The 12,860-nt window shown below is 46.6% G+C and overlaps 1 protein-coding gene across 2 annotated transcripts in view; it reads right to left on the reverse strand.

Moving 5' to 3' along the window:
• Positions 1-12,860, reverse strand: part of LOC113836627 (teneurin-2) — a 934,552-nt gene that overhangs the window by 26,126 nt on the left and 895,566 nt on the right. For both annotated transcript variants that reach the window (XM_035448193.1, XM_035448194.1), the window contains 3 exons: positions 11,626-12,500; positions 6,230-6,405; positions 4,468-4,703 (listed from right to left, as the gene is read on the reverse strand). In XM_035448193.1, the coding sequence (XP_035304084.1) occupies positions 4,468-4,703; positions 6,230-6,405; positions 11,626-12,500 (1,287 nt within the window). The remainder of the gene's footprint in view (positions 1-4,467; positions 4,704-6,229; positions 6,406-11,625; positions 12,501-12,860) is intronic.

The following is a 12,860-nucleotide window of genomic DNA, read 5'->3' on the forward strand; positions in this document are numbered from 1 at the left end:
GGGCAATCACAGTTCCTCCATGGAACTGTTTTTTTTTTTTTTTTTTTTTTTTTTTTTTTTAAACTCAGAGATTCTGTCTCTGGTTTTACTAAGCTGTAAGTAAAGTCCGATGTAAGGCTTTGGCCAAGACTTCTTGACCCCTTATGTGAAGAGAGCACCGGCCTACTGCACAAGAAAATTAGGCCAGCTGCCAAAATAAATACTCTTGGGGAGAGGGAAGGGGGCTTCCCTCTTGGGGAAAGAGAAGAGAGCAATGTTAACCCAGTGACACGGAGGCCCACTGTGGAAGACAATGCATTCCCCCTTTTATCATGACATCTTGAATATGTTTTGTAGAGAAAGATTCTGGACAAATGGGGTGGGGGGCAAGTGCTTCCAACATCCACCTTCTTGGGGTAGGGGAGAATTTACTTGGTAAACATCTTCAAAGTAGAGCCTAAAGATGATGTATTTATCACATCTTCCCACAAGACTCTTGTCACCAGTATGGTAATGTGACATGGTCCCTGTAACCATGGAGCTGGGAGAGACCGGGAAGTAGTTGTTTTTTTTTTTTTTTGGAATGCCAGAGAGGATAGTGAGAGGTGTGGAAGAAAGCAACAGGAGGAACTCTTTCAAGAGACAGGTCTTTGGGGGGCATGATGAAACTCTTGCCTGGCCTGACCCTGGGCAGGAAACATGGGGCCAAGCCTTCAAATTCTGTCTACAGCATTGTCATCTTACATATTCCCAGTCTAAAAGGAAGCATGTTTGGCACTTTCATTGTCTAAGACTTATCTCTGATTGGAGGACTGTGACAAGACAGGTCACAAGGCAGGGTTAGGACTTCATGGACTGTTCTGTTACAGGAAAGTTTTTCACTGGGAAATTTCAGACACCTCTCAACACTGGGCCACTCAGAGCCCGGCCTCACACCCCAAGTGATCAGACTTGTAGGAGTTGGCTGGTCCTGGGGAGAGGTCAGGTCTGACCTCTGGTTTAGCCTGTGACATTGCCAGTTGTTACCCTAGCTCCCTAGACTCACTCCAGATTCTGTACCTGGGGAACCATCTATGCCATGGCTGAGACTGGCCACAAATTTAACTTCCTTCCTGGTCTCCTCATCCTAGAAGGCAGTGCTGGGGTCACACTGCCGCCCACACCTATTCTGGCTTTCAGTGTCTGGCCTCTCTCCATCATGCTCAGAGTCTGGCACAGCCTTCCTGGTCTACATGATCACGTGAAAGGCCTCTTGGAAGTCAGTACTGCACGGCAGCCAGGCTTGCTGCCAAATCCTATTAATCATGTGTGTTGCAATTCTCTCAGGCCTCTCCTCTTCTCTCTCTTTCCCCCCTGCTGGAGACCAGCTTCTAGTTTGCATTACTGTAACAGCTCTGAGCTGTCCCTCTCCTCCTGTCTGGCCTCCTCCTCTCCTGTCTGGTCTGTCTTCCTCTGCACCCAGGGAAGCTGGAGAGATCTTTCTAATCCACACATCCCCACACATCACTCTGCTAATTAAGCCCTGGGACAACTCTCCATGGCTCTCAGGATAAATACCGGCCTAGTATAATATTCCCTTCCATGTGGTTCTGGCTACTTTCTCTCAGGTCTCATGAGTTTTGGAGGGTTTCTGAACTGACACCCCCCCCCCAATGTCCCTGTATCCTGGGTTTCTCTCTGTCTGGAAAATTCTTTCCCGTATCTCTTCCTGGCTAATTCCTGATGCTCCTCAGAACTGACTCTGACTCCCGGAAACCCTCCCTGGTCTATTGTCAATCCTTTGACCTGATTTGGGTTCCCCAAATCTTTTGGTTTCTCCCTGGCAATCAGAAAAGTCATTTTCCAAGCTTCCTCAGGGTTAACCCAACTGTCATCTCCTGGGTGTGTGAAGTGGATGCATGTGAAATTCAGGCCAGTTCACCAGGCTCTCTTGAAGTGTTAAGCCCTTCTTCTTCTGTAGCAGCCTTCAGGGCCCTGGGTGCTTGATGTGGTAGGATCCCAACATGGAGTTAACTGGGTCTAGTCATCATTAACAGTTGCTGTGTGTGTGGCTCATGTGGATTGTGATGGGTTAAGTTCCTGAAACTTCAGGGCCTATTTGTTACTTGCTTCTGGCGGACACAGTGTGTGCCCCTATCCTCGTGGTACTGGCTTAACATTGTGTCACTTGCAACATCTTCTTCACTAGACCTCAAGCTCCCTTGGTAGAAGGACTCTGCTTTCTTTTTCTCTAACAGAGACCCGGGCAGTCAGTGAACTCTTCCCTGAATGGATGAAAGATGCTTGGCTCCATGGGATGACAGACAGAAAGGAAGTGAAAAGTGATACATGGCAAGGCCAACCCTAAAGAGAGAAGTCCCGATCACTATGGACTGAGATGGCCTGCTTGCCATGGGTGCCGACAGAGGTCGCTAGTTTAAGGGTTACAAAGTTCCCATAAGGGAGGGAAGCACAAGTAGGGAAGGCCATACCAAAATCCCCGAATCCACACTGCGCTCAGCACCTCCCCCACACCTTTCTTCCAACGGCTCCCCTTGCAATTTCCAGGAGTTTCTTTTATTTCATTCACTAAACAGTTTATGAACTGAATTAAAATAAATGAGATGCAAATAAATTCCAGGCTTTCTCCCTCATTTTCAAATTACATTTTCAGTCCACTCAACCTGTTATAATCTCATAGTGATTTTCATTTAAGAGAGCTAAATGGATATGTGATTATTGTTACAGGAACGAACACCAGACAATTAAATGTTGAGGTGTTGATAGATAAAACTGTGTTTTGATTTGCATAAACATGATGCCAGCAAGTCTAACCCTGGCAGAAATTCAGTTATAAGACTTGCGTGCCTAACTTCTGTTAATTACCACAAGTACCATTATTAAGAATTTTAATATTCAGAGTTGGGATTATTGCCATTTTATTTTAGGGCCACATTTATCTTTATTTTGAAAACTTAGTCAAAACGCATAACTAATTTATCAAGGAAGAGGCCCGATTACTACTTATAATCAACTTCTACAGTGCAGCATATCAAAAATCAATTACACAGCCCTGAATCCAGTCATTAAGGATTTAGCCACTAATCTCATTCCATTTTTTGTCTTTAGGAAGATACTGCAGCTTGCAACTTTGCAGATATCAGCAGAGGAAGAAAAACATGGAAGTCTGCTGATAACCTAATGTGGAGAATTAAACTCTAGCCAGACAAAGGCAGAATCTTAATATGCAGTGGCCTGGCTCTGCAGGGAGGTCACCTGGCTGGCTGGGCTTCGGAAGTTATGGCCCAAGTTTGGCAGGCACTCAGTCTTGTACTGGAAGGGATTTAGAGCATTGTTTTGACTTTGCCTTCCTCTGTGGCTGACTGTTTTCCTAGGGCCTGTCTTGACCTGCAATCATCACAAGTCTTTATTAGTCTACTTCTTGGCTGTCTCCTCTTTCATCCCCCTTGCCCTGGATGAAGTGGCAGGGAGGCCAGAGCTCTGCTGTGTGACATCTACCTGACTATCCAGCACAGGGCCTGGCGCTAAGAGCTCAGTAAACATGCTTCATATATGATGAAGACAGTTTCTGGCCGTCATCTCATCAACCCGGGAGAAGGGTTGTCACCATGGTAGGAATAGGTCCTTCTGTGTGAAAAGAACTGAAAGGGAGAGGATCCACAGTGCTCTGATCATCTAAAAAGGAAGATGTCTGGGACTGAGGCTAAGAATACTAGCCAGTGAACAAGACAGAGAGAAGGACCCAGGGTCAAGTAGCCTTGAATTTTAGCTATTATGTCCTGACATCTAATTAGCTTCCTTGAATCTCTGCTTCTCACCTGGGATCCCAAAGGCTATTGAAAATATCACAGTAACACAAATAAAGCATTTAACTTACTGCCCATAGCATAGTGCAGTGAGTGTGTTTCATTTGGCTTTGGTATGGATGTCCTCAACAAATGTGTTTTTGTTAGCTTTCCAAAGTTGTAACTTAGGGCTGATCAAAACTTCCTGTTGCACATTTTTTTTTGTTACTTCCTCTTGGGATATATCTCTGATTCCCAGGCTAGTAGATATCTTCCTGTGTAACCACACAGTATCCCCAAGGGATCTGTCTTCACACACCCCGTGATCATCCTGTGTCTGCATTTCCAGAAGAACACGGCTCCTTGGCTGCAAATAACACACTTTATACTTTTGTTGTTCCAGTATTTAGAAGATTACCAAGCACATGGTAGGCACCAGCCCTGACTCATGTGTTGCATTGTCCAGATAGTGACAGCTGAAGGGGGAGATGTCAGGTGCAAAATGAAGACCAACGCCTTCTCCAGCTGAGGCACCCTGTGAATCTGCCCATCTGCTTCAGGAAATGGAGGGATTTTCCTTTAACCCAGAGGAATACGTCTCCCACCTTCTGAAAGTGGAAAGGCATCAACATTCCCCTCTTCATTGTGAGGCAGAGGCCTGTCCCCTCCAAGACTGTGGTAGGAGAAGAACTGATCTGCTTACCCGAAGCTTCCTCCCAAAGATGGTGACTTTGCCTTTAATCTGTTCCTTCCTCAGACGCCACTCGATGGAGTTTAGGCCATTCTCCATGGGCAGTGAGATGTTGCAGCGCCCAATGGTGGGGGTGATGGTGCCTGCCAGGACGTGGGGCTCACTGTGGAAGCTGACGCCCATGCCGTTGGCATACATTACCCGCAGGGTTCCATTATTGCAGAGTTGGTAGCTGTTTCGCACTTGATCTGGAAGAATATTAGTGGGGGGTGGGGATGGGGAGAGAAATTATCCACTCGATTAGTCAGGCGAGAATAGAACCCCTATTTTTTACAGGTTTCCATGGTACTTTGCAGCTGTCAGTCTGAGGCTGCCTTCAATTAGCACACACACAATGGGAAGGTGAGTAGCAGAGATGTTACTGATCCATGGGAAGGAAAACATTATTAATATGTGGCACTCCAGAAATAATTATGCCATGATATTTTTCTTTTACTCACTGAAGACTATTAATAGCACATTTAAACATTTAAAGATGTCTATTGCCTACACAATTTGTGTCAATCAAATCCCTGAACTTTAACATATATATTTTAGCTTATATGAGAAAAAAATAAATGAAAGGCAAACTACTTCAATTTTTCCTCCCCTTTGGCCTATCGTCTAACCCGAGGTTGATGGTCTATCCACGGGTCAGAGGCACTGCAAGGCAAGTCCAGTGTTCATCAGTACAGTGAAGAGAAAAAGCTACCTTCACTCTCTTCATGGCATCATTGCTGCCTGTATCACTATGTTACCAAAGAGCTTGGGAAACACACACAGTGTGAGGTAGATGGAGTCAGTGGGGGCTGATAATGTGTGTTTATCTTCCCGAATAGAATCTACACCAGTCAATCAGACTTCTGACCTTTCCCTGTATCAAAGAATCACATGCTTGAGCCTGCTTTTATAGGCACACTGTTTCCTCATCATCTGGTGGAGGAGGCAGGCTGGGCTGGCCTCTGATATGCCAGCTTTGGGGGAATGAGCAAGGTTGTCCCTGTCACTCAGTGACTCCGGCCATCATACAGAAGGACAGAATCTACATCGTTAATCATCTGGCAGAGCAGAAATAGAGCCATTGAAACAGGCTCTGCCGAGGGATAATAGTCTAGAAATGTCATCATTTATCTACCGAGAGGACACTTTTATCCTCTGACAACTGGCGAGCCCACCGACATTATATCTTAATTAAAGGAAAAAATTAATCTGTAAAATGCTGTTTCTTGCCAGCCCCCGTGCTTGCCCTGGACTGCATACAACAAAATCAACGGGTGGTCAGAGACCTTGGGGATCTGGGTCCTGGCAAGAGATTGCTCAAGAGCACATTTGCAAGAGAGAGAGTCAGAATGGGACGATGAAACCCAAATCCAGTGGTAGCCTGGAGAATAGACAGTTCTTGCGGAAATAATGACAGGGGTTGGGTTTTCAGAGGGGGGAGGAAATAGGTAAGAAAGTAGTTGGGGAAAAACCAGATGTTTTTTAGAAATGTAGGTTTCTCCAGATAATTAAACCTTTGGTGAGAGGGTATGACATTCCCCTGAATCTGAGAGATTTATTTTTACTTTATTATTTTTTTTCCTCTGAGACCGTTTTCTGGTAGAGTGGGTTTGCTGTAGGTATTTGAGTAAGACAGGAAGCAGAGGAATATCTAGAATTTCTCTTAGGTGAGGGATCGCTGGCTCTGCAGGTGGGGATGAGCTCAGGGCAGAGGAGTGTTGGTCTGGGGCCTTACCTTGCACCACTGTGTAGGAGGCCTCCACTGAAGAGAGGTTGGTGATCACAGTGACATCGTCATCACGGTTGGAGTTCTCAATGTCAATGGTGATGGATTTCTCCATTTCCCGGTGCAAACTGGTCACCACCCCCGTGGGGCGTGTCACATTGGTCAGCCGGCCCTCATGGTCATAGCTGGAGGAAAGAAATGATACTAGTTGGAAGCACAGCCTGTGGAGCCAGAAGTTTTCTTGACATTCAGATCCACAGGAAGGCCAGACCCATAGGGTTCACTGGATGGTGCTCTACACTGAAACCCTGCTATAACCCAAACCTTGACCTGTCCTGAGGAATAATGCTGTGGCTTTCCTGAGCCCTTTGAGATCACCGATTTCACCTCAGTGGAAACTAGCCCAATAATCTCAAGCAGTGTGTTCTTAATCATTCCTGAGATAGTGGGAATAGCTACTTGTAAGCATCCTTTGCTTTCTGTGATCCACAGAGCTACCAAGTCAATGCTCCTCAAGTATCCACTTCATTTTGTCTTCTCTCTGCTGAGCAAACCTTTATTTAAGTGTGTGTGTGTGTGTGTGTGTGTGTGTGTGTGTGTGTGTGTTAACTGTGTGTGCGTGCGTGTGTGTGTGTGTGTGTGTGTGTGTGTGTGTGTGTGTGTGTGTGTGTGTGTGATGGGGTTGTGTGCACTCATGCCATGAAAACTAGAAGAGAGCTGGAGTTACAGGCTGCCCAATGTGGATGCTGGGAACTGGACTCAAGTGCTCTAGAAGAACAGGGAGTGCTCTCAATTACCCAGCTATTTCTCCAGCCCTTAAGCCACACTGTTTTTCCCCACTGGTTGTTCACTCAATCCAGTCAAAATCTGGCATTTGAGATTATCTGAGTCTTAGTCTTATGCAAGGTACCAACCACCTCATTCCACTCATCACCTTGTGGACCTCTCAAAGTCAGCCTGGGACAAACTGCCATCTCCATATTCTGGCCCAAGCACTACAAACCTAGCTTGGTCATGTAGTCCTTAACAAATCAAGCTCAGATTCCCTAGCCTGCTGGGAGACTCACTGGATCTCAGTTGTCCTCGACATCCATGTCTGGACCGGCCAGGATTACATTTGCGGCCTGCAAACTCCCTGAAGAGAATCCTTTATGATAAGAGTTGTCTTCACCCCTTTCTCAATTCTGGTTTTGCTACTTCCAGGTGGAGAGTATTTCCCCTCCATAGAAGACCACTGTACTGTTAGAGGCTCCTGTCTAAGGAGGTGAGGAGATGGCTCTTCCTATGGTATGCTTATCAAAGCCTCTGAACTCTTGCACATGGGCTCTCACACTTAGGAGAGATGGGGAGGAGGAGGAAACAATGAGGCCTTTGCTTAGAGGATGAAATAGGACACAGAGCTAGGCCTCCAGCTAGAGGAGGGGCTCCTTCTGGACTGGGGAGAGGAACCCAGTTGGTAGGTTTTGAGTGATGGGTCCCAGAGCTGGTACAGTATGTGCAAAGGAGGTTATCCATGGAGCAGCCCATGGAGGAGCAGTGGGAAAAAATACTGATAAAACGTGGAGGGAGCTAGGATACTTGGGATGGAGACCTGGATCAGATTTGGAGTGACTTGGGAACTGTTACCTTTAGGGAGAAGAGGAAACAGTCAAGCTCCGTGTATGCTAAGCTGCAAGTCCAGTGGGGTAAAGGTGGTGAGAGGGACAGGAAGCTTAGCCAGGTGGAGGTCCAGCCTCTTGTTTCTGTCCTACCCCTTGCCTAGGGCATTGTGCAGTGGAAATCCAGACAGCACCTTCCCCTCAGAGGTTTCATGTTGAAATCATGGAGGGGACCCAGGCCTTTTAGGCCAAAGGGGATCCCTCTGTTTTTCTTTTTTCCTACCAAAGCAATGGTTTCTCAGAAGGGTGCCCAAAGAGTTTATTTATAATAGTGGCAAGTTAGAACTATACTGAAGGATCAGCGATTAAGGATTATTAAATAATTACCTATATATAAGACAGAAACCTAGGCAGCTGTCAAAATGAACAGCGTGGATTCCTATTTATTGGTGCATGGGCATGTGTGCACAAGCACACACACAGAAACAGACTTGAGTGGAAAAGTGGAGAACAGAGAATACTCCCTAGCACATGACTTTTTACATGTAGATCAGAATTTCTGAAAACAGAGATGTATAAATATTAACGGCGTTTTTCCTGTGTGGGATTTTGACTCATTTTTGTTTCCTTCTTTGAATATTCCCACATTTTAGTAATTGATGCTTCCTTTTATATTTTAGGAGCAGAAGGCTATTTTAAAATAAGGAAGGAAGCAATGATAATGTTTGGGCTTTGAGTGTCTTGCCTAGACTCGGCAGCAGAGGTCCACCACACAGGGACTGTGTTGAGCATGTTCTCTGGGACCTGAGCAGGATTTGAATTTCAGTGCTCGGTATTTTAGGACACTTGCAATGGGCAGGCTGCTGTCCATCCTTGTGAGAGGGGGATACAGAGTTTCTTCTCTGGGGAAGGCAGTGAGGACAGGGCAGGCATTTTACAGGCTTTGGGGAGAAAGCATGCTCTCTGACTTGCAGACTGACTTTCCTGGGGGATGCAGCTGCTCACAGCTTTGCTGGTTTCCTCAGGATAGATTTGCAGATTCAGCTCTCTGTGCAGAAACCTCTCTGCTCTCAGGAGCAAGAGCAGTGATTACCAGCAATGGAGTCTCGGTGTTAACCTGACAGACTTGGTAGGACCTTGGTGGCCACAGGGCCTTTGACTTGCACATAGTCAGTAGATGTTCATCAAACATCTCTTGTGTGTTAGCAGCTGGTCAAAGCACTAGAGACTTGGATGAGAACAAAATGGACAAAATACCATGCCTCATGCCAGATAAAAAGGCAAAGACAAAGCAAGGCTTCTCTCCCCTACTCTGGGAGCATGGCAGCAGGGGTGGGGGTTAATCTCCAAAGCCCAATTCTTACATGTCCATTTCGACTGGATCTCCAAAAGCCACCTTCTAAGACAGACATGTAACTGTCTCCAGAGGGCCCATCCCAGCTTGGGAGAGTGCAGAGCCTGCTCTTTCTGTAATATAGCTGCTGAACTTCATTCCAAGGGAAGTCAGCATCTAGACCGTGTCACCTGCTGTTTTCCCACTGGCTGGATTTGGAGGAGGACTTGACCATAGCTGCAGAGCTCCTCTCTTCTGGTGGCCTGACCTTAAGGGGAGTTAGTTATATTTTCTACTCCTCTGGACTTCAGTTTGCTGACTCACAGTACTGAGGATGAGAGAGCAGGACACAAACCAAAGCACTAAGAAGACTTGAAGTGCAAACTGCACCCCTCAATTCTACTGTTTGAAATTAAGTCCCTGTCTAATGCTTGCATCCTTCTTTATTCAGGAGGGGATGGGTACATAGGTGTGCTCTATTACTTCCCTGTTAGCATCTAGTTTCTGTTGAGCTTCTGATTGCCAGCCTTGATTTCTAAAGCTATTCTAGCTCAATGAATGATCACAGCTCCCATGCAGATGATAATACCATGTGATACATGTGAACAACGAGGCCCAGAGAGGTTGAGGAACTTGTCCAATGTCAACCAGGAAGTACGTGTCAGAGCTGGCATCCATACCACTGCCTTTCTGAAGCTAAGGCCCAGGAACTTCCTGGTAAGACATGCTTTCCCCTGTGGAAGGCCGTGGAATCTGCTGTTCCCTGTAAAGGTGGACCTTGCCAATGATACTCTATCAGGACTCTACAGCTTGCAACTGGGGAACTCATAATTCCAAGGCTGGGGCTTCCTGGAACTTTCTAGAACTGAGGGAAAGCTCTTTTGAAGCACACACCACCTGTGTGCTTTTTCCCCATTTATGTTAGACTTCTGCAATCACTGTGTGGTGTTCACCTGGACCCAGGACCCCTGACATGAGGTGTGGCTTATGTCTGAGTTTTAAAGTGGCAATCTTCTGACCATGTGTAACAAAAGCTAAAACACTACAAGCAAATAAACAAGAATGCCCCATCTTTTTAGAAAGCCTAAGGAAACCTTATCCATGTGAGTCTCCACAATGGGGGATTTGGATCCTGGGATCTACTGACATCCGGAAGGGTATCAAATTAAAAGAGAAAACCTGATTCAGCTTCATCATAATTCCAGAACAAACACACTTAAAAAAATGAGAATCTCGTGTATGTTTTCATTTGCCTGGGGGCCTTTGCTGGCAAACTGCCTCCAATCAAGAGTTCATGTCTGTGGGACCCCTGCATCTGAACTTGGGAACCAAACTCCAGCAGAGGGCTAATTTAGGAGGGCCTCCTTGACCCCAGCCTTAGCTTCTTATTCAGGAGACTTAACAACTACTGTGTGCTGTGGCTGGTAAAGTGTGATCAAGTCCAAGCACCTTGAAGGATGTGAAGCTGCTTAGAAGTCGGAAACAGAGAGCTTTGACTCAAAGGGGAAGTCAGGACCCGGGCAAGGAATTCTGCAATGCAGTAAAACTCCAGCAGGTGGCGACAGCATCCTTTGCATTCTCCCAAACCCACTGGCGTCCAAACAGGAAGCAAACATTGTTGATTTAAGCGTGATCAACGATTATTAAGTCTTCTTTCTCTTGTCCCTCCTACCCCCATCTCTCCGTGGCATCCCCTCCCTAACTTACTAAATTTTCAGCCAGCAGCAACACAGAGACAGGAAGCAAGCAAGGGTTCCTAACCGATGATGCTCGCTCCCTCACTGCTGTGGAGAGAGCCCAGAGGCTGGTAAATTCCATTCAGTCTCCAGCAGGTCACTGGGGACTCAGGCTTAGCAGCCTCCTCCAGCCAGTAGCAGGATTGCTTGACCAAAGCTGCTTCAGGAGCTAGGGAAACAGCTTTTTGGCCAAACAAACGGTAGAACTATTAAGTATGAGATAATTGTTAGGGGAAATATGACCAGCTCTCACATCTTTTAATATACCTAGCACTTTATCTGTATTGATCTGCTTCTGCTAAGGAGGAAATTCAGAGTTTATCTACCTGTCTGTGCAATCAAGTGTGTTGCTGGACCTATTGTTAAATCACAGGAGCCCCGCTGGGACCCTGCCTCTTACTTTCTAATTTCCGCACCCATGGCAAACATGAATAATCAGTGGGGTTAATCAGCACTTTATCTCCCAGGTGCTGTGCGTGTCCAATATCCTGAAGTTTGAGCGGCAAGCAGACAACAGGAATTCCCAGTGCTAGCAGGGAGGATGCTCAATATCAGAGGCCTGATAGAGCAAATCATTTAGGAGTCAGGAGAAGGGACACGAATATCCTGAGGCTCTAAGAAATCATTAAAGGTAGGAAGATGTGACTACGCAATTTTAAAAGCAACGTGAATGGTCCATGCGGGTGCCAGCTCAAGTAGGGGGAGGGCTCTAGAGAGATTGGTCAAAAGCCTACTCACTCATAGAATGTAGTCCATCCAGTTTCATCACTCTTGGTGGCTAGGAGTCCAGTGTTCCCATCATAGGTCATGAGGCCAAGCTCCAGGTTCTGTGTGGACACGGCTTTGAGACCTCCATTGGTGCCCACGGTAAGGGTGATGATCTGGTTATCCGGCATGAGCAGGTGGCGGGGCATGCCACTGCTGTCCCGGCGGATCTTTAGAGAATTTCCGTTGTTGTCAATCAACTCGGTGACGTCATTGTCAGCGCTGTATGTGAAATTGTACAAGTACTCCCCCGTCACCAGACTCACGGTGTACTGATGGATACCGTCGGCGTTGAACACGTACAGTTCCTGCTCTCCCGGAGACGCAGCCTCATACTGGTTGAATGCATTAAGAACAGGTTTGTTTTTGCTGACCGCCCTAATCCGAATATTCCCAAGGTCTGCGATGTAGATGGTGCCGTCTGGAGCCACAGCTAAAGAGGATGGGGAGTTCAAGATGGCATCTGTGGCGTAAGCATCATCTCCGGAATAGCAGATGCAATTGACGTCATTTTTGCAGTCGCAGTCAGAAGCTGCCCCGGCTAAGAGGCAGATTTCCCCATTGGTGGTGACCTGGCGTAGGCGGTTGATCTTTTTCTCGTCAGTCTCAGTGATGTAGAGCACGCCAGTGTGAGAAATGGCGATGGCGCTGGCTGACTCCAGAGCAGAGTGGATGGCAAGCTTACTGAGTGAGTAGTCAATGCCGGGAACCTGGCAGTGCATAGGCCGTCCTGCGATGATGCTGACCTGGTGATTCTCGGTGATTCGCAGGATGACATTGTTCTCAAGAACGTATAGGGAATTGTCCATGGGGTTGACAGCAAGGTCTGTTGGCCACTCCAGACGAACCTGTACATGACACATCATTTCAGGAACATCCTTGAATACACTGGATTTTATGCATTTGGAGAAAAGACAGCTTTAATTTTTTAAAAAAAATATATGTGTTAATACTTTCTCTGAATATATGTTGATGCCACGTGTGTGCCTGATCAGAAGAGGGTAAGGGCATTGGATCCCCTGGCACTGGAGTTATGAATGGTTGTAAGCCACCACTTGGGTGCTGGGACTCAAACCCAAGTCTTCTGCAAGAGCGACAAGTGCCTTTAACTGCTGAGACATCTCCCCAGCACTGACTTAGCCTTTCAGGATCACACTTACAGCTCATCATTGAACCGTTTGCCTGAGCGGCTGTTTATGACAGAGAAG

This window comes from Cricetulus griseus, chromosome 7, assembly GCF_003668045.3.
Source record: "Cricetulus griseus strain 17A/GY chromosome 7, alternate assembly CriGri-PICRH-1.0, whole genome shotgun sequence".
Classification (NCBI taxonomy): Eukaryota; Metazoa; Chordata; class Mammalia; order Rodentia; family Cricetidae; genus Cricetulus; species Cricetulus griseus.